Raw genomic sequence first — 21,953 nt, forward strand, 5'->3', positions numbered from 1 at the left:
GTGGCGCAAAGTTTCAATAATAAAGAGCTCTACTGTCTAATATAGTAAGAACGATAGACTTGTATTTATATAACACCTTTCTCTACCCCTTAAAGTGCTTTACAGCCAATGAAGTGCAGCAGCCAATTTTGCGCTCAGCAAGATCCCACAAACAGCAATGTGATAATGACCAGATCATCTGTTGCTGTGATTTTGGTTGAGGGATAAATATTGGCCAGGACAACTTCCCTGCTCTTCTTTGAAATAGTGCCATGGGATGTTTTGCATCTAGACAGCAGACAGGGCCGCTGGATTAACATCTCATCCAAAGGATAGCATAACTCTGAGAGTGCAGCACTCCCTCAGTACTGCACTGGGATTGTCAGCCTGGATTCTGTGCTTCAACTCTCTGGAGTCGGATTTGAACCCACTACTTTCTGACTCAGAACAATGAGAGTGCTAACCCCCACTGAGCCACGGCTAATACGTAACTAATGCTGAGTCAAGTGAGGGAAGGGTTAAGGATCATACTGTGACAAACATTTGGAATACCAGGTGTGTAGGTGACATTGGGTTGAATGTTTTAATTGAGAGGGAGCGGACTTGATTCATCCGTAAAACGGTGAGAGACGAGGCTTGGCGTCAATGAGGGTCATAAAATATCAAGTAGCTGAACAAAGGGGATTGGCCCAAGTTCTCCTGTTAAAATGGAATTAATTGGGGAGAGCAGAGAGGAGGGGCAATGTTCACACTCCATTACTGTAATTGTCAAGTGAAGTAGCAGAGAATCATAAAGATAGAATTGATAATGTCGGGACAGAAACCGTACTACGATTTATTCTGATTCCTGAATTTCACACGACGCCGAGTTAAGCAAAGCAGATCTGCATAATTTTACAATTTAAAAAAATTATATTTGTTCATGGGATGTGGGCGTCGCTGGCGAGGCCGGCATTTATTGCCCATCCCTAATTGCCCTTGAGAAGGTGGTGGTGAGCCGCCTTCTTGAACCGCTGCAGTCCGTGTGGTGAACGTTCTCCCACAGTGCTGTTAGGAAGGGAGTTCCAGGATTTTGACCCAGCGACGATGAAGGAACGGCCGATATATTTCCAAGTCGGGATGGTGTGTGACTTGGAGGGGAACGTGCAGGTGGTGTTGTTCCCATGCGCCTGCTGCCCTTGTCCTTCTAGGTGGTGGAGGTCGCGGGTTTGGGAGGTGCTGTCGAAGTATTCTCGTTCGACAGGACGAGGATACTTTGACTTGCTGCAGGGCATCCTGTAGATCACACACTGCAGCCGGAGCGATGGGCAGGGTGGATATCTTTTCCTATTTTCCTGTGCTGGCCACCTCTTAATGCGGGTTCAATAACTGAGCGACAGGATTAAACAGTGAGGATTCGTACAGTACAGAGAGAGAGGGAGGAGCTCTGCACATCATCCAGGAGAAAGGAGGTGGGGAATTAGCGTTGGGGAATTAGGGGGCAGACAACACCCTCGTATTCCATTTGTAGTTTCGCTGTCTTAGCGAAGGTGTCAACCCATTTAAAATGGACAACTCAATGCCCGTTTTAAAACAGCGGACTTATGAATGTTTATAGAATCATAGAATCTTACAGCACAGAAGGAGGCCATTTGGCCCATCGTGGCTGTGCCGGCTCTTTGAAAGAGCTCTCCAATTAGTCCCACTCCTCCCTCTTCTTTCCTCATACTCTGCAAATTTTTCCTTTTCAAGTATTTATCGAGTTCCCTTTTGAAAGTTATTATTGAATCTGCTTCCACCGTCCTTTCAGGCAGCGCATTCCAGATCATAACAACTCGCTGCGTCAAACAAATTCTCCTCATCTTGCCTCTGGTTCTTTTGCCAATTATCTTAAATCTGTGTCCTCTGGTTACCGACCCTCCTGCCAGTGGAAACAGTTTCTCCTTATTTAGTCTGTCGAAACCTCCATGATTTTGAACACTTCTATCAAATCTCCCCTTAACCTTCTCTGTTCTAAGGAGAACAACGCCAGCTTCTCCACTCTCTCCACATAACTGAAGTCCCTCATCCCTGATGCCATTCTGGTAAATCTCCTCTGTACCATATCCAAGGCCTTGACTTCCTTCCTAAAGTACTCCAACTGAGGCCGAACCAGTGTTTTATAAAGGTTTAGCATTTGCTTTTGTACTCTATGTCTCTATTTATAAAGCCCAGGATCACATATGCTTTTTTAACAGCCTTCACAACTTGTCCTGCCACCTTCAAAGATTTGTGTACATACACCCCCCAGATCTCTCTGTTCCTACATCCCCTTTAAAGTTGTACCATTTAGTCAATGATGCCTCTCCTTATTCTTCCTACTAAAATGTATCACTTCCAAAATCAAGGCCCACTTCGCTGGCCTGTCGGGGGGAGGGGGTAGCTCGCTCTGGATGGATGCAGCAGCCATAAGATGTATCCACCATTGATACCAAGCCTGCCTTGCAGTCCTGTGAGGGGTGGTACCATTGCAGGAGGCACTGGGTAATGCTGCCCCCAAGTGGGTACGGTAGCATCGTGGTTACGTTATTGGACTCGTAATCCACAGGCCTCGACTAATAATCCGTGTAGACCATGAGTTCAAATCCTACCACGGCAGCTGGGGAGTTTAAATTCAATTAATTAAATAAAAATCTGGAATAAAAAGCTAGTATAAGTAACGGTGACCATAAAACTACCAGAGTGTCATAAAAACCCATCAGGTTCACTAATGTCCCTTTAGGGGAGGAAACCTGCCGTCCTTACCTGGTCTGGGCCTATACGTGACTCCAGACCCACAGCAATGTGGTTGATTCTTAACTGCCCTCTGTAATGGCCCAGCAAGCCACTCAGTTCAAGATGGCAACTCACCACCAACTTCTCAAGGCCAATTAGGGATGGGCAATAAATGCTGGCCTTGCCAGCGTGCCCACATCCCGTGAATTAAAAAAAATGAATTGAACAAAAAATTGTTTCCCCCACCCCAATGAGGCAACACTGCCCCTTGTTCACCTTGCTGATTCACCAACGTGGCGGAGATGCCAGTGTCGGCACACTGGGATGGTGAGCTGCAGGATAAGCAGACTTGTGTAATTAAAGTCACCAACTCCAGTCAGACATATCCCTGGAGGATTCATCACACAACCTCCAACCATCCTGCCCCTGTCACTCACTGACCTACATTGGCTCCCGGTCCGGCAATGCCTTGATTTTAAAATTCTCATCCTCGTTTTCAAATCCCTCCATGGCCTCGCCCCCTCCCTATCTCTGTAACCTCCTCCAGCCCTACAACCCTCCGAGATCTCTGCACTCCTCCAATTCTGGCCTCTTGCGCATCCCCGATTTTAATCACTCCACCGTTGGCGGCCGTGCCTTCAGCTGCCTCGGCCCTAAGCTCTGGAATTCCCTCCCTGAACCTCTCCGCCTCTCTCTCCTCCTTTAAAACGCTCCTTAAAACCCACCTCTTTGACCAAGCTTTTGGTCACCTGTCCTAATATCTCCTTATGTGGCTCGGTGTCAAATTTTGTTTTGACAATCGCTCCTGTGAAGCACCTCGGGACGTTTTACTACGTTAAAGGCGCTATATAAATGCAAGTTGTTGTAGTTGCCATTAGATGCCCGACAACTCATCCCACGAACCGTTGAGTCAGGAGAAATTCAGCTTATTTCCATGAGATTTGGCGAGGCCGCGTTGCAGGCGATTGAGATGCTGAGGGACACAGATACTGTCGATATAAGATAGGCCATTGAATGTGGACTGGGAGAATAGAAGTAATAGGGGGGCAGCTGTAAAACACAACAGGCCACAGGGGAGAGCAGGAGATTTCCCAGAGTAATGGATATGGGCAATAGACTCCAACAAAAAAAAACAACTCATGCTGAGCACATTAAATCCGACATCAACAAAAAAACTGTGGAACTACCTGATTAGGAATGGGAGTGAAGGTTACAGGATCACGTAACTCCAGAAAGTTAAAAGGTTTAAAAGGACGGCTGGGAGTTTGTAGATAGAACCTGAGGAGTGTGGGAAGGTTTAAAAATCAGAATCAGCTCGATGAGCATCAGAATGGATGTTGTGATAGGCTGGAATTAATGCAACCTAGGTGGCATTCGCAAGATCAGGAGATAGGTTCAGATAAAGAAGGTTCTTGCTGTTCTATCCCAACCCTCCCAGAGTACCAGCCCTGCCTACTGAGACATTCCATCAGTCAAAACACAAACTACCTTCGTTACACAGGGGACCAACCCCAGCTTTCAATTCACAACCCTCTTGTAAAAAGGTGGGAATGCGGCTGGTCTCACTTGCTCCCTTAATCTTTAGCCTTTTGGCTTTCTTCCCCATGCTCAGTCTTCTCTCTCTCTCTCTCCCTCTCTCTTTTCTTTCACTTGCTTTTACTTTCTTTATTTTTCCCCTTTTCTCCCTCTTTCTTATTCTCCCTCTTTCTTTCTCTCTCTCTCTCTCCCTTTCTGCGTTCGTCTAAAGATTGCCATGGCCACGAGGAGCGATCGGCCTGAATCAGGAGGTTAGGGGAAGGAAACCTGCCGTCCTCACCCGGTCCGGCCTATACGTGACTCCAGTCCCACACTAACGTGGTTGACTCTTAACTGCCCTCTGAAGTGGCCTAGCGAGCCACACAATTGTTTCAAGCCTCTACCAGCGATTTAAGAAGGCCCACCATCACCTTCTCAGGGCAACTCGGGATGGGCAATAAATGCTGGCCTTGCCAGCGATGCCCACATCTCGAGAATGAATATTAAAAAGAAGTTAAGGGCCACGTCTCACTAACCTACTGAAAGTCTCCCAGACTGTAACTAAGTTAATGAAACATGGCTCGCACCCTTTACAGTCCAGGGAGATCATTTACAGACCTTGGGTAGGGTCTATTATAGGACAGGTGGCTTTGGGAAGGAAAGAGCTTTTTCTTTTATTCTGCAGCGGTTCAAGAAGGTGGCTCACCACCACCTTCTCAAGGGCAATTAGGGATGGGCAATAAATGCCGGCCTCGCCAGCGAAGCCACATCCCACGAACGAATAAAAAAAAAATTCTCAGGATGTGGGCGTCGCTGGCGAGGCCAGCTTTTATTGCCCGTCCCTAATTGCCCTTGAGAAGGTGGTGGTGAGCCGCCTTCTTGAACCGCTGCAGTCCGTGTGGTGAAGGTTCTCCCACAGTGCTGTTAGGAAGGGAGTTCCAGGATTTTGACCCAGCGATGATGAAGGAACGGTGATATATTTCCAAGTCGGGTTGGTGTGTGACTTGGAGGTGGTGTTGTTCCCATGCACCTGCTGCTCTTGTCCTTCTAGGTGGCGGAGGTCGTGGGTTTGGGAGGTGCTGTCGAAGAAGCCTGTCACTGCAGTGCATCCTGTTTCAGAGCCTACACCACATGAAGCTTTAATGGGAGGAGTTGTACGGCCTTTTCTCATTCTGTGCTTTCCTGTGATACGTTGTTATGCCTCAAAAGTGTCCGTGAGAACGGCTGGACCATGGAGACCCCGGATAGGGTGACGGGTAGAGAAGGGAAGTCTGCCGTTCTGTTCTGCAAGTTCACTCACCCTTACCCTGGATATAAAGGCAACATCACCGTCATGTAGATGAGAAACCTGGAAAGATGTGGCACTTTTTAATTACACAAATTATCGATCACTAAACTGGCAGAGCAGTGGGTTTGAGAATCTGATCCACCAGAATGTAGACGAGCGCTACAGACTGATGGGGAACCCGAGGGAGAACGATGCTTCCATAATGATCCAACATCTGACTCTACGCGATAACGAACGGCAATTTATTTGCCTTGTGGATCTCCAGGACTATACGAATGAAACCTCCCAAAGCTTGTTTCAAACAATTCTTGTGGTGGCAGGTGAGGTGGATTATTGGGTCATAGAATCATGCCACACAGGAGGAGGCCATTCGGCCCATCGTGCCTGGGCCGGCTCTTTGAAAGAGCTATCCAATTAGTCCCATTCCCCCTGCTCTTTCCCCGTAGCCCTGCAATTTTTCCCTTTAAAGTATTTATCCAATCCCCTTTTGAAAGTTATTATTGAATCTGCTTCCACCGCCCTTTCAGGCAGCGCATTCCAGATCATAACAGCTCATCTTTGGTTCTTTTGCCAATCACCTTCAATCTGTGTCCTCTGGTTATTGACCCTCTGCCACTGGAAACAGTTTCTCCTTATTTACCCTATCAAAACCCTTCATCATTCTAAACACCTCTATTATGGGGATCGAGCAGGAAAGTCGAGTTGAGTTTGAAGATCAGCCATGATCTTATTGAATGGCGGAGCAGGCTCGAGGGGCTGTATGGCCTACTCCTGCTCCTATTTCTTATGTTCTTATGTTCTTATTAAATCTTCCCTTAACCGTCTCTGCTCTACGGAAAACAACCCCAGCTTCTCCAGTCTTTTCACGTAACTGTTTCTATTACTCAAGTGCTGTGTTGTGAGGCGATTGCTTAGAAAAGATGTCCCTCTTGTCCCTCTGCCAATTTTTATCCCCTCCAAACTAATCTAAAGTAAAGCTAAGCAGTGGCTCAGTGGATAGCACTCTTGCCTCTGATTCAGAATGGTCGTGGGTTCAACTCCCACTCCAGAGACTTGAGCACATAATCCAGGCTGACCCTCCCAGTGCAGTACTTGAGGGAGTGCTGCACTGTCGGAGGTGCTGTCTTTTGGATGAGACATTAAACCGAGGCCGCGTCTGCCCTGGATGTAAAAGATCCCACGGCCACTGTTCGAAGAAGAGCAGGAGAGTTCTCCCTGGTGTCCTGGACAATATTTATCCCTCAACCAACATCACTAAAAACAGATGATCTGCTCATTATCACATTGCTGTTTGTGGGACCTTGCTGTGCGCAAATTGGCTGCCCCGTTTCCCACATTACAACAGTGACTGCACTTCAAAAGTACTTCATTGGCTGTAAAGCGCTTTGGGACATCCTGAGGTTGTGAAAGACGCTGAATAAATATAAGTTCTTCCTTTCTTTTTATTTGTAAACAATTTTACAACACCAAGTTATAGTCCAGCAATTTTATTTTAAATTCACAAGCTTTCGGAGGCTACCTCCTTCCTCAGGTGAACGATGTGGAAATGAAATCCTCAAAATGAAGTCGCATTTATAATTCACGGAACAATGCTTGGTGATAACAGTGCTTGGTGATAATTTCTTTTTATTGTGAGGTAAATAGTCATTTCAATTTGTCGTAAAGGTGCCTCACTTTCTGTTTCAGTGACTATCTCCACACATGCAAATGACGATCCAGATTCTTTCCCCTCAGTCTGGTTCAGTAAAAACTGAAGTCGAATACATTTTAAAGTTCATCACAACTTTAATAGCAGGTCTTAGTCTGTAGCTTCAATTCAGATTCCTGAGAGAATCCGAACGATTCTAACAGAATAAGGAGACAAAGACAAAGACAAAAACTCATACCTTTACATTTATACAGATCGATAGGGGTTGGAACATCATTAACACAAGAGTCAACACCAATCATAAGCCGGGCACAGGTTGCCATGCGAGATTACATTATTGCCGGCCAATCATAGACAATCCATGTGCTGACCATGTTGCTGTTAGACATCAAAGGGGATACTTCCTCACCTTCCAACTTGGAATGTTCTTCCCTGTTCCTTCTGTTCCTTATCTCCCAACCTGGAATGTCTTTCAACTTTGGCTAAGCTCGTTACCTATATTGATCTGCCATAAACATGGAGACATTCAGACCAGTCCTTGAATCACATCAAAGACTCTACATTGATGAGACAATGCAAACCTGCTAACTACGCAAACATATGGCCCAGCAGGAGGCCAGGCCACCTGTACCATTCTCAGTTACTAACTAATTAACCCTTTCTAACCATTTTGCATTCTGCTTCTTTGCCACGTAGGCATTTTAATATTTTACCGAAAACTGACCACGTAGGGATTCTCACAAACATAACGTAAACTGTCTCCATACACTGCGCTACTGAATAATATACATTCTTTGAAACCCTTCTCTATCTCAGCTGATAGGAACAATATCTGGCGAGTGACTGTGAACAAGGGAGATTCTGCCACACTGCCCTGCACCTTCAGTCCCCCTGACCAGTATCCGAGTAATATCACTGTCCTCTGGATGAAGGAGAATCCATGGAAAGAGTCGGTTGTTTTTAATCAAACTCGTTCCCTCAGGGATGGTTCTGACTCAGTTACTGTAAATAAAGGAGATCGATATCAGCTGATCGGAGACCCAACCCAAGGAGACGCCTCCATAAGGATGAGGGACCTGGGGCTGAACGACACCAGCAAGTATTTCTGTCACGTACACGTCAAGAATGGGGGAAGGGAATATGTGACTCAGGATGAGATGAGGCTACAGGTTGTCGGTAAGGAAACATATACGTCAAAGATAACAGGAAAAATAACTTTTGACCATTTTTTATTTTGTCATCCGGTCATTGAATGGTTTTGATAGTTTTTTTTGTATTCATTCTTGCGATATTGGCATCGCTGGCAAGGCCGGCATTTATTGCCCATCCCTAGTTACCCTTGAGAAGGTGGTAGAGGTCGCGGGTTTGGGAGGTGCTGTCGACGAAGCCTTGGCGAGTTGCTGCATTGCATCCTGTGAATAGTACACACTGCAGCCACGGTGCGCCGGTGGTGAAGGGAGTAGATGTTCAGCACTGTGCACTGAGGCAAAAAAATATTACTTATCGATTACTATCGGTGACACTAGTGAACGATTGCCTGCTTCGCCATCAATTAGATCACAGCTGATCTGTACCATAACTCCATTTTCCTGCCTTTGCCCCATATCCCTTGATACCCTCAGCTGACAAAAATCTATCGATCTCAGTCTGGAAAGCTCCAATTGACTCCCAGCATCCACAGCCTTTTGTGGGAGGGAGTTCCAGATTTCCACTCCCCTTAGAGTGAAAATGTGCTTCCTGATTTGACTCCTGAACGGCCTGGCTCTAATTTGAAGATTGTGCCCCCTTGTTCTGTATTCCAAGTTATTATTGAACCTGCTTCCACCGCCCTTTCAGGCAGTGAATTCCAGATCAGAACAACCCGCTGCGTAAATTTTTTTTTCTCGTGTCGCCTCTGGTTCTTTTGCCTTAAATCTGTGTCCTCTGGTTACCGACCCTTCGGACACTGGAAACAGTTTCTCCCTATTTAAAATAGTTTCTCTGTATCTACCCGATCGAATCCTTTTACCATTTTATGCACATCAATTAAAATTCTAAACTCAAGGGAATGCAACCCATGTTTATGCATCCTGTCCTCATAATTTACCACTTCAAGTCCTGGTATCATTCTGCTAAATCTGCCCTATATCACCCTCCCCCCTCCCCCCCCCCGCCGCCAAGGCCAGTATATCCTTTGTGAAATGAGATTCACCAATTTGAACATACATTCCTGAGATAAAGCATTACCGAAGGTGAAATGTTTAGCTTGATGGAGAGTGTCAATGCGAGTATGTTATCTAACTTGGACACAAGCATTTAATTAACAAGCCCAGGCAAGAATTGAGATTAGAAACAATGGACGTTTACAGCCCATTCTGATTCCAAGTCTTATGTCCCTTAAGTTTTAACGATTTACAAGGGACTTATCATAGAATCATAGAATGATACAGCACAGGAGGCCATTCAGCCCATCGTGCCTGCACCGGCTCTTTGAAAGATCTATCCAATTAGTCCCATTCCCCTGCTCTTTCCCCGTACCCCTGCCAATTTTCCTGCTTCAAGTATTTATCCAATTCCCTTTTGAAAGTTATTATTGAATCTGCTTCCACCGCCCTTTCAGGCAGCGTATTCCAGATCAGAACAACTCGCTGCATAATTTTTTTCCCCTCATGTCGCCTCTGGCTCTTTTGCCAATCGCCTTAAATCTGTGTCCTCTGGTTACCGACCCTTCGGACACTGGAAACAGTTTCTCCTTATTTACTCTATCAAAACCCTTCATGGTTTTGAACAACTGTATCAAATCTCCCCTTAACCTTCTCTGATCTAAGAAGAACAACCCAAGCTTCTCTAGTCTCTCCATGTAACTTATCGACGTCTTTCTTTCTTCCCCAAGCCCCAGCCACCATCCTGGAGCTGTCGGTCGTGACCGATAACATAATCGGAGACTCCATCGTGTGTAAGGTCGAAGGGGAGCCACCTGCAAACATCACATGGATCGACCCTGAAAACAGCGCACTGCCCGGGAACAGCACGACAGTCACACAACTCCTGGAAAAACATCAAACTGTCGGAGAGATTCTTAACCCAACGCTGAGAGGGAACTACAGTTGTGTGGCTGTAAATGAGCACGGGAGGGACGTCCGTCAGATCCACTTCCCCGCCGCTGACAACGATTACTCGAATTTCATTATCGCGATGCTGTGCCTGATCCCGCTAGCTAAATTTCTCCTCCTGCTGATAACAGGGATCATTCTCTTCATTAAAATAAAAGGTACGTCAAACTTCGGCTGTTTTGTGATTTGACGAGCAAATAATCAGTGAGGTCATAACGGCACAAAACAATACAAGTGGATCCTAAATGTTACTGGAAACTACAAACCTGCTTCTCCAGATCATGATTAATACACGGAATTTTTAGAGTGTGGCACTAACTTGTCTCTGATATCGAAATAAATACTTGTATAAGCAACTGTCGGATCTCCCATGGCATTGCTCAGTTACAGGGTATGTTAAAGTGTGACATCCAAAGTATGACAGGAATTAATTGTGACAGATAATTATAAGAGATGTAAATAAGAATTTTAAGACACTATTGGGTGTATCCTCTCGGCCACTAAATAGTGGGAAGGAGAGAGAGGAGCAAATTTGCAGGAAAATTACAGAAAGGTGCAAAAACTATAGAGTAGTGATAATGGGGGACTTCAATTATCCTAATATAGAGTGGGACAGTAACAGTGTAAAGGGCAAAGAGGGGGAGGAATTCCTGAAACGTGTTCAAGAGAACTTTCTTGAACAGTGTGTTTCCAGCCCAACGAAGATGGAAGCAACGCTGGATCTAGTTCTGGGGAATCAAGTGGAGCATGTTTCAGTGGGGGAGCATTTGGGGAACAGTGATCATAATATCATTAGGTTCAGAATAGTTATGGAAAAGGACAAGGAACATACTTAATTGGAGCAGGGCTAATTTCAGTGAGTTAAAAAAGAGATCTTGCGCAGATAAATTGGAATCAAAGAGTAAGGAGCTCTGGTGAGACCTCACCTGGAGTATGCATACAGTTTTGTGCTCCTTATCTAAAGAAGAATATACTTGCCATAGAGGGAGTGCAACAAAGGTTCACTAGATTGATTCCTGGGATGAGAGGGTTGTCCTATGAGGAGAGATTGAGTAGAATGGGCCTTTACTCTCTGGAGTTTAGAAGAATGAGAGGTGATCTCATTGAAACATATAAAATTTTTAGAGGGCTTGACAGGGTAGGCGCTGAGAGGCTGTTTCCCCTGGCTGGAGAGTCTAGAACTAGGGGTCATAATCTCAAGATAAGGGGTCAGCCATTTAGGACCGAGATGAGGAAAAATTTCTTCACTCAGAGGGTTGCGAATCTTTGGAATTCTCTACCCCAGAGGGCTGTGGATGCTCAGTCGTTGAGTATATTCAAGACTGAGATCGGTAGATTTTTGGACACTAAGGGAATCAAGGGACATGGGGATAGGGCGGGAAAGTGGAGTTGAGGTAGAAGATCAGCCATGATCCGATTGAATGGTGGAGCAGGCGTGAAGGGTTAGATGTAAGGTTCATAATACAGCAGAGAACGAAGCTGCATATGGAAAGTAGAGAGGAGATCTAAAAAAGAAAATAAGAGGGGCAAAGAAAGGGTATGTGAATAGATTAGCGGCTAATGTAAATGGGAACCCAAAAGGCTTTTATAAACATATAAATAGTAAAAGGGTAGTCAAAGGAATGATGGGGCTGATTAGGGACAAAAAAGGAGATCTCCTTGTGGAGGCAGAGGGCATAGCTGAGGAACTAAGTGAACACTTTGCATCGGTCTTCACTAGAGAAGAGGATGCTGCCATTGTAGCAGTAAAGGAGGAGGTAGTAGCGATATTGGATAGGATAAAAATAGATAAAGAGGAGGTACTTAAAAGATTGGCTGTACTCAAAGTAGAAAAGTCACCCGGTCCAGAGGGGATGCACCCGAGGTTACTGAGGGAGGTAAGGGTGGAAATTGCGGAGGCTCTGGCCACAATCTTCCAATCCTCCTTAGATATGGGGGTGGTGCCGGAGGACTGGAGGATTGCAAATGTCACACCCCTGTTCAAAAAAGGGGAGAGGGATAAACCTGGCAATTACAGGCCAGTCAGCCTAATGTCGGTGGTGGGGAAACTTTTAGAGATAATAATCTGGGATAAAATTAATTGGCACTTGGAAATGAATGGGCTAATAAATTAAAGTCAGCATGGATTTATTAAAGGAAAATCACGTTTGACTAACTTGATTGAGTTCTTTGATGAAGTAGTGGAGAGGGTTGATGAGGGTGGTACAGTTAATGTGTATATAGACTTTCAAAAGGCATTTGATAAAGTACCACATAATAGACTTGTTAGCAACATTAAAGCCCATGGGATTAAAGGGACAGTGGCAGTGTGGATATAAAATTGGTAAAGGGACAGAACGCAGAGAGTAATGGTGAATGGTTGTTTCTCAGACTGGAGGGAAGTATACAGTGGTGTTCCTCAGGGGTCAGTATTAGGACCACTGCTCTTTTTGAAATATATTAATGACCTGGACTTGGGTATACAGGGTATAATTTCAAAGTTTGCAGATGATACAAAACTAGGAAATGTAGTAAACAGTGAGGAGGATAGTAACGGACTTCAGGAGGACATAGACAGACTGGTGAAATGGGCAGACACATGGCAGAAGAAATTTAATTTAAGGGGAGCTTTGATAGAGGTGTTCAAAATCATGATGGGTTTTGATAGAGTAAATAAGGAGAAATTGTTTCCAGTGGCAGGAGGGTCGGTAACCAGAGGACACAGATTTAAGGTGATCGGCAAAAAAACCAGAGGGGAGATGAGAAAACATTTTTTGTTACGCAGCGAGTTGTTATGATCTGGAATGCACTGCCTGAAAGGGCGGTGGAAGCAGATTCAATAATAACTTTCAAAAGGGAATTGGATAAATACTTGAAAAGGAAAACATTGCAGGGCTATGGGGAAAGAGCAGGGGAATGGGGCTAATTGGAGAGCTCTTTCAAAGAGTCAGCACAGGCACGATGGGGCGAATGGCCTCCTCCTGTGCTGTACTATACTATGATACAATGATATATAATAGTAGGTTTCTTGTATCATCAGAGGTTTTATAACTCTAGGAGAGTTACACGAAGTAGTATTATGAGGGGCACTGATTTATGCTCCAGTGGTTTTGGAATCTGGCTGTAATACGGGGTGTTTACGGTAATTTTATCCCACTTCAGGAATGTTTCCTTTCTGTTTTACCAATAGTCCCTTTGATAAATATGTTGGAAATAAAAACCACATCTTCCCAGAATAAAGTACACGGAGACTCAGGACTGTGTGCATGAATAATAATTCGGAACTGAAACCTCTCCAGTCTTCAGTGCCCTTCAAAATTCTTAGATACACTCCCCAACTTTGAGGTTGGAGATCTAGCTTTGCAATTCATAGTTTTAATTCCAATTCCTATATTAACATATGCATTAGTGATACCTCTTCTGTACGATAAGTATGAAATACTGAAGGCTTTTGGACTAAGTACAGTCAATTATTTACTCTTCTTCCCTACAGATTAAGTGACTGTACAAACTGAGGGTAAGTGAGCAGCTGTGACCCCTACATGACCCTTTTTGTTAGTCTTGTGTCTGTCTGCACCAGGCTCCACTCCTGAATGTGATTCACACAAGGGCAGCCACAGTAATAGTTAGCCTTCCCCTTTTTTCTGTTTTTACTTCTTCTCTCTAAGCTGACCCACCAGTGCAGTTCTCCCCGGTGTCCTGGAGCCAATATTTATCCCTCAACCAACATCACCTAAAAACAGATGATCTGGTCATTATCTCATTGCTGTTTGTGGGATCTTGCTGTGCACAAATTGGCTGCCTTGTTTCCTGCATTACAATAGTGACTACACTTTAAAAGTACTTCATTGGCTGTAAAGTGCTTTGGAAGGCCGTGAAAGGTGCCATATAAATGCAAGTCTTTCTGTCTTTCGTCTTTCTTTTTTTCTGTGTGTGCCTCTTTCTGCGTTCCCTTCTCTTCACTTAATCCCTTTTATTCATTGCTTCTCTAATTTCTAATCCATACCTTCTCTGCAGCCCCTGACATGATCCACCACACAATCTCGCATCCCTCCGTTGTCCAGCTCAGTGGGACTGCCCTCGCTCGGTCTCACTTTTAACTATCTGATCATCTCCGGAGCATCTCCGGCAATGGCTTTTCTTCCGGCTCTCGCACCGTTACCTCAGGAGTCCCCGAAGGATCTGTCCTTAGACCCTTCCTCTTCCTCATCTACATGTTGCCCCTTGGCAACATCACCTGCAGACATGGGATCAGCTTCCACGTGTACATTGACGATACCCAGCTCTACCTCTCCACCACCCCTCTCAATCCCTCCACTGCCTCTGTGTTGTTAGACTGCTTGGCCGTAATTTTCTCCATCTGAACATTGGAAAGACCAAAGCCATTGTCTTTGGACCCCTGCCACAAATTCTGTACCCTAGCCACCAACTCCATCCCCTCCCCGACCACTGTCTCGGGCTGAACCAGTCTGTTTGCAACCTTGGAATCCTATTCAACCCCAAGCTGAGCTTCTGACCCCATATCCTCTCCACCACCAAGACCGCCTACTTCCACCTTCATAAAATTACCCACCTCCATCCCTACCTCAGCTCATCTGCTGCTGAAACCCTCATCCGTGCCTTTGTTACCTCCAGACTGGACTATTCCAATGCTCTCCTGGCCGGCCTCCCATCTTCCACCCTCCATAAACTTGAGCTCATCCAAAACTCTTCTGCCCGTATCCTAACTCGCACCAAGTCCCGTTCACCCATCACCTCCTGTGCTCGCTGAACTACATTGGCTCCTGGTCCGGCAATGCCTCGATTTTAAAATTCTCATCTTCGTGTTTAAATCACTTAATGGCCTCACCCCTCCCTATCTCTGTAACCTCCTCCAGCCCTACAATCCCTGACCCCAAACTCTTCATTCCTCTGACTCTGGCCTCTTGTGCATCCTCCCTCCCTTCACTCCACCATTGGTGGCCATGCCTAGACCTTATGCTCTGGAATTCCCCTCCCTAAACCCCTCCATCCCTCCACCTCCCTCTCCCCCTTTATGACCCTCCTTAAAATCCACCTCCAACCAAGATCACCCTTCCGAATATCTCCTTCATTTTATTTCCTTACACATCTGAGAAAAGCTCTTGGGATGTTTTTCTACGTTAAAGGTGCTATATAAATGCAACTTGTTTTTTTTAACATCGGTTTGAAGAGGAGAAATCCTTTGTTATCAGTACAAGGTAACTGGTCACTACAACCTCAACCGCATCACCTGCAGATATAGTCTCCTGACCTCCTGTATTGAATCTCAGTCCCACCAAACTCCACCATGGACCGACGTGTCAATGGGTTGGTGATGATGATATGCCTTGGGAATTTCACCCGTGGGATGTACCTGTTTGGGGTAGATTGTCACATCAGGTTGAAATCCTGGTGCTACACCTGATGACTTTGTAGGTCATCCATCACTATTGGCCTCTATGTCTGTGCAAGTTGTACACACCATGTTGGAACATTTGCACGTCAATGAGTCAATTGGCACTATTCATTGCTTACACGCCTCTCTGCAGTGGCTACCCTGATTCATTGATAAGCCGCCATCCATCAGCAAAAAGAGTCTGTGTGTATAAAAGCCAGTCTGCATTGTACAAGATTGTTTAAAGTGTAGAGAAGTAAAGTTCACTTCAGAGCATAAAGAAAGAATAGAATTGCATTCATAGAGTGACAACCTCAGGACGTCCCAAAGCTCTTCACAGCCAATGATTTTTTTTTGAAGTGTACTCACTGTTGTAATGTAGGAAACGCAGCAGCCAATTTGCGCACAGCAAGATCCCACAAACAGCAATGAGATAACGGCCAGATAATCTGTTATTGATGGTTGAGGGATCAATGTTGGCCAGGACACAGGAGAGGACTCCACTGTAGAGCAAAACAATTGTTAGGGTCCTCGGAGCTCCCGAGTGAAAGTTACATTGAAGCACGAAGCAAGAAAAATTGGCTGGGAATTCCCTCTGAGTCGCACGTGCTCGGTCACTCTAACCGCGTTGGAAGTTCAGCGGGAACACCCTTCACTCGCGTAAACGAGGTTTCTACCACACTTCCAGTGAAATTACAGCGATAGAGCAACAGGGGTTCAGAGGAAATTCCCGGCCAAAGTCTTTGTCAAACACATAATTCAAAGGGCAGAATAGGGAGATGGGTTGATCGATTGAAGGACCCGATGAAGGAACATTGGATGCTGTATATATAGAGTATAATCATTTTATACATTCATTACTGGGTATATGTCTGTGGACAATCAGGTTGTGCCGTAATCCAAAGCCTCAATAAAACTCTTAAAACACAAAGCTTTAATATGCCATAGGCGGCAACAGGAATACGGTTTAGTGTCGTAAAAGAAAGAATTGAGGAGCCCAGTAATTGGCATCGGTGACCCTCTGTACATTTGTAGACTGACTCTGAAATAAAGAAAGTTTTGGCCAAATGTTTGTATTTAGTTTGGCTCCCGATCCACTAACACCTCGATTTTAAAATTCTCATCCTTGTTTTCAAATCCCTCCATGGCCTCGCCCCTCCCTATCTCTGTAACCTCCTCCAGCCCTACAACCCTCCGAGATCTCTGCGCTCCTCCAATTCTGGCCTCTTGCACATCCCCGATTTCCATCGCCCCACCATTGGCGGCCGTGCCTTCAGCTGCCTAAGCTCTGGAATTCCCTCCCTAAACCTCCCCACCTCTCTCTCCTCCTTTAAGACGCTCCTTAAAACCTACCTCTTTGACCGAGCTTTTGGTCACCTGTCCTAATGTCTCCTTCTTTGGCTCGATTATTTGTCTGATAATCGCTCCTGTGAAGCGCCTTGGGACATTTTACTACGTTAAGGGCACTATATAAATGCAAGATGTTGTTGTTGTCATCGTCGTCTCTAAACAGTTTCTAAATGAGGCCTGTCCCGAGATATTGGGTGTTGTCACTAGTCATCTGGTTCTGAAGGAACTATCTGCTGTAAAAGCAGCTGTGCGGTTTGTGGAGGGGTACGTTTCTTGGCAATGCTGACAGCAGCACCAAGGCTGAGGATTGGCTGATTACCTGCGGGACAAGACTACGTCACATCTCTTCAGTCACACAGCTTCTCCTCCACTCCATGTCGCCCAGTGACCACAGGTACTTTATAAGATGGATACTCTTTCCGTAACAGCCTCTCACTCTCACGTGCTCCTCACATCACTGCAAGGAACAGCCTGCACCTTGGCGTTTTGCTTCTAATTTTGTTGGAGACAAACTATTTCCTCCAGTGGGGGGAAATCAAGAACAAGGGGAACACAATCTTAAAATTAGAGCCAGGACATTAAGAAGGGAAATCAGGAAGCACTTTTTCACACAAAGGGGAGTGGAAATCTGGAATTCTCTCCCCCAAAAGGCTGTGGATGCTGGGGGTCAATTGGAGCTTTCAAGGCTGAGATCGATAGGTTTTTGTCGGGTGAGGGTATCGAGGGATATGGGGCACAGGCGGTAAAATAGAGTTGAGGTACAGATCAGCCGTGATCTAATTGAAGGGTGCAGCAGACCCGAGGGGCTGAATGGCCTCTTCCTGTTCCTAATGTTCCTCTGTTAGCATTAAAAATTATTTGCATACCTTATTGTAGACGACACAGCTCGATTTATTTTAGCCACTGACAGTTGCTCTCCTGGTTCTCGTTTTCTTGACAGGCAGCTGAAGGATTCATCCATTCCTGACGAAGTCCCTGTTCGCAGACGGCCTGAGATCTTGGGGAGCTTTCCTCCGATTTTATCTCTGAACAATCGATCCTTGTATATTGAAGGGATGGCCCGGTGTATTGAGGGGCCTTTCATGAGCCTCAGTTCCTGGAACACTGAGAAAGATGACACTGTGTTGGTTGCCATAGCAACTCCGCACATAGTGGACGACGCAATATCTACTGCAACACAAACTATTCCAACCCAACTTATTTCCATTATTACCATCTTTTTTGTCGCAACTACAACGGACATCTTTAGACAAGACTGTGGAGAGCACAATATTTTACAAGTGACATTCTCATCGTGCTCCATACTTGGTGAAGTGTCTTTGCCATAACATCACTGCCTGTTGGGGGGGAACCTCGATCTGTTGTTACAGGTCTTTACGTGGCTGGAAACTTGGGCAAGAAAATGTAGAGAAAGAGAGAGGAAGATTAGAGGAAGAGGGGAGTTCAGAATTGTGAGGGGTTTTGATGGAGTGGATAGGGAGAAATTGTTTCCAGTGGCAGGAGGGTCGGTAACCAAAGGACACAGATTTAAGGTGATCGGCAAAAGAACCAGAGGGGAGATGAGGGAAACATTTTTTTTTACTCAGTGAGTTGTGATGATCTGGAATGCACTGCCTGAAAGGGCGGTGGAAGCAGATTCAATAATAACTTTCAAAAGGGAATTGGATAAATACTTGAAAAGGGGAAAAATTTGTAGGGCTCTGGGGAAAGAGCAGGGGGGAGTGGGAGTGGGACTAATTGGAGAGATCTTTCAAAGAGCCAGCACGGGTTCGATGGGCCTCCTTCTGTGCTGTATCATTTTATGATCCTATAATTACAGGAAACCTTGATATAAAATGGCCGGAATCTGAACTGCTCAGCTTCAAGTGTCTCGTTAATTATTTGTGACACAGGTGCCTTTAACGTCCTCGAGAGTTACAACATCTGGCTGCATTTAAGAACATAAGAAATAGGAGCAGGAGTAGGCCAATCGGCCCCTCGAGCCTGCTCCGCCATTCAATAAGATCATGGCTGATCTGATCCTAACCTCAAATCTAAATTCATGTCCAATTTCCTGCCCGCTCCCCGTAAACCCTAATTCCCTTTACTTCCAGGAAACTGTCTTTTTCTGTTTTAAATTTATTTAATGATGTAGCTTCCACAGCTTCCTGGGGCAGCAAATTCCACAGACCCACCACCCTCTGAGTGAAGAAGTTTCTCCTCATCTCAGTTTTGAAAGAGCAGACCCTTATTCTAAGATTATGCCCCCTAGTTCTAGTTTCACCCATCCTTGGGAACATCCTTACCGCATCCACCCGATCAAGCCCCTTCACAATCTTATATGTTTCAATAAGATCGCCTCTCATTCTTCTGAACTCCAATGAGTAGAGTGCCAATCTACTCAACCTCTCCTCATATGTCCGCCCCCTCATCCCCGGGATTAACCGAGTGAACCTTCTTTCTACTGCCTCGAGAGCAAGTATGTCTTTTCTTAAGTATGGACACCAAAACTGTATGCAGTATTCCAGGTGCGGTCTCACCAATACCTTATATAACTGCAGCAATACCTCCCTGTTTTGATATTCTATCCCCCTAGCAATAAAAGCCAACATTCCGTTGGCCTTCTTGATCACCTGCTGCACCTGCATACTAACCTTTTGATTTTCTTGCACTGGGACCCCCAGATCCCTTTGTACTGCAGTACTTTCCAGAAAGTTTTGAAGATGTTTGACTGTAAATGACTGCGCTGATCATTTGGAGCCACATTTGATACAGTAGTGGGCACCATACCTTCAATAAAGACAGTGGGTGGGTTGACACAAGAGAGACACGGGTGGTTAAGGATCTAGTATTGAGAGACGCACGGAGATGAACTTGTTTTTACATTCAAGAAGAAATGAAGAAGGCACCAGATCAGAATGCTGAGTAAACACTGCCCTGTGCTGCACCAGCTGAGCTGAGATACATCTAAACTACCCGCGGAGCTGTCTGCTTCCAGCTCCATATCGTGCTGGGGGTCAGGGCTCCGAGTTCACACCTGGTGCAGCAGAGATGGAATGAGGGGGACATTAGTTATCACTGAGACTGAGAGGGGACGGAGAGGGGGAGGGTAGTGTTATCACTGAGACTGAGAGGGGACGGAGAGGGGGAGGGTGGTGTTATCACTGAGACTGAGAGGGGACGGAGAGGGGGAGGGTAGTGTTATCACTGAGACTGAGAGGGGACGGAGAGGGGGAGGGTAGTGTTATCACTGAGTGTGAGAGGGGACGGAGAGGGGGAGGGTAGTGTTATCACTGAGACTGAGAGGGGACGGAGAGGGGGAGGGTAGTGTTATCACTGAGTGTGAGAGGGGACGGAGAGGGGGAGGGTAGTGTTATCACACAGACTGAGAGGGGACGGAGAGGGGGAGGGTAGTGTTATCACTGAGACTGAGAGGGGACGGAGAGGGGGAGGATAGTGTTATCACACAGACTGAGAGGGGACGGAGAGGGGGAGGGTAGTGTTATCACTGAGACTGAGAGGGGGACGGAGAGGGGGAGGGTAGTGTTATCACTGAGACTGACAGGGGACGGAGAGGGGGAGGGTAGTGTTATCACTGAGACTGAGAGGGGACGGAGAGGGGGAGGGTAGAGTTATCACTGAGACTGAGGGGGGGACGGAGAGGGGGAGGGTAGTGTTATCACTGAGACTGAGAGGGGACGGAGAGGGGGAGGGTAGAGTTATCACTGAGACTGAGGGGGGGACGGAGAGGGGGAGGGTAGTGTTATCACTGAGACTGAGAGGGGACGGAGAGGGGGAGGGTAGTGTTATCACTGAGACTGAGGGGGGGACGGAGAGGGGGAGGGTAGTGTTATCACTGAGACTGAGGGGGGGACGGAGAGGGGGAGGGTAGTGTTATCACTGAGACTGAGAGGGGACGGAGAGGGGGAGGGTAGTGTTATCACTGAGACTGAGAGGGGACGGAGAGGGGGAGGGTAGTGTTATCACTGAGACTGAGAGGGGACGGAGAGGGGGAGGGTAGTGTTATCACTGAGACTGAGAGGGGACGGAGAGGGGGAGGGTGGTGTTATCACTGAGACTGAGAGGGGACGGAGAGGGGGAGGGTAGTGTTATCACTGAGTGTGAGAGGGGACGGAGAGGGGGAGGGTAGTGTTATCACTGAGACTGAGAGGGGACGGAGAGGGGGAGGGTAGTGTTATCACTGAGTGTGAGAGGGGACGGAGAGGGGGAGGGTAGTGTTATCACTGAGACTGAGGGGGGACGGAGAGGGGGAGGGTAGTGTTATCACTGAGACTGAGGGGGGACGGAGAGGGGGAGGGTAGTGTTATCACACAGACTGAGGGGGGACGGAGAGGGGGAGGGTAGTGTTATCACTGAGACTGAGAGGGGACGGAGAGGGGGAGGGTGGTGTTATCACTGAGACTGAGAGGGGACGGAGAGGGGGAGGGTAGTGTTATCACTGAGACTGAGAGGGGACGGAGAGGGGGAGGGTAGTGTTATCACTGAGACTGAGGGGGGGACGGAGAGGGGGAGGGTAGTGTTATCACACAGACTGAGAGGGGACGGAGAGGGGGAGGGTAGTGTTATCACTGAGACTGAGAGGGGAGGGAGAGGGGGAGGGTAGTGTTATCACTGAGACTGAGAGGGGACGGAGAGGGGGAGGGTAGTGTTATCACTGAGACTGAGGGGGGACGGAGAGGGGGAGGGTGGTGTTATCACTGAGACTGAGAGGGGACGGAGAGGGGGAGGGTAGTGTTATCACTGAGACTGAGAGGGGACGGAGAGGGGGAGGGTAGTGTTATCACTGAGTGTGAGAGGGGACGGAGAGGGGGAGGGTGGTGTTATCACTGAGACTGAGGGGGGGACGGAGAGGAGGAGGGTAGTGTTATCACTGAGTGTGAGAGGGGACGGAGAGGGGGAGGGTAGTGTTATCACACAGACTGAGAGGGGACGGAGAGGGGGAGGGTGGTGTTATCACTGAGACTGAGGGGGGAC

At 46.6% G+C, this 21,953-nt stretch overlaps 1 protein-coding gene across 1 annotated transcript; it reads left to right on the plus strand.

Annotated features, from left to right (window-relative positions):
- The first annotated feature begins 5,702 nt into the window (after positions 1 to 5,702).
- On the plus strand, positions 5,703 to 20,048 carry LOC137320708 (sialic acid-binding Ig-like lectin 15). The gene is made up of 5 exons (XM_067982407.1): positions 5,703 to 5,835; positions 7,980 to 8,339; positions 10,036 to 10,413; positions 13,728 to 13,751; positions 17,920 to 20,048. Exons 1-4 carry the CDS (start codon positions 5,718 to 5,720, stop codon positions 13,730 to 13,732), a joined length of 861 nt encoding a protein of 286 aa, XP_067838508.1. The 5' UTR covers positions 5,703 to 5,717; the 3' UTR covers positions 13,733 to 13,751; positions 17,920 to 20,048.
- Positions 20,049 to 21,953: the final 1,905 nt, after the last annotated feature.

The sequence above is a fragment of the Heptranchias perlo genome, chromosome 4 (assembly GCF_035084215.1).
Source record: "Heptranchias perlo isolate sHepPer1 chromosome 4, sHepPer1.hap1, whole genome shotgun sequence".
Taxonomy (NCBI): Eukaryota; Metazoa; Chordata; class Chondrichthyes; order Hexanchiformes; family Hexanchidae; genus Heptranchias; species Heptranchias perlo.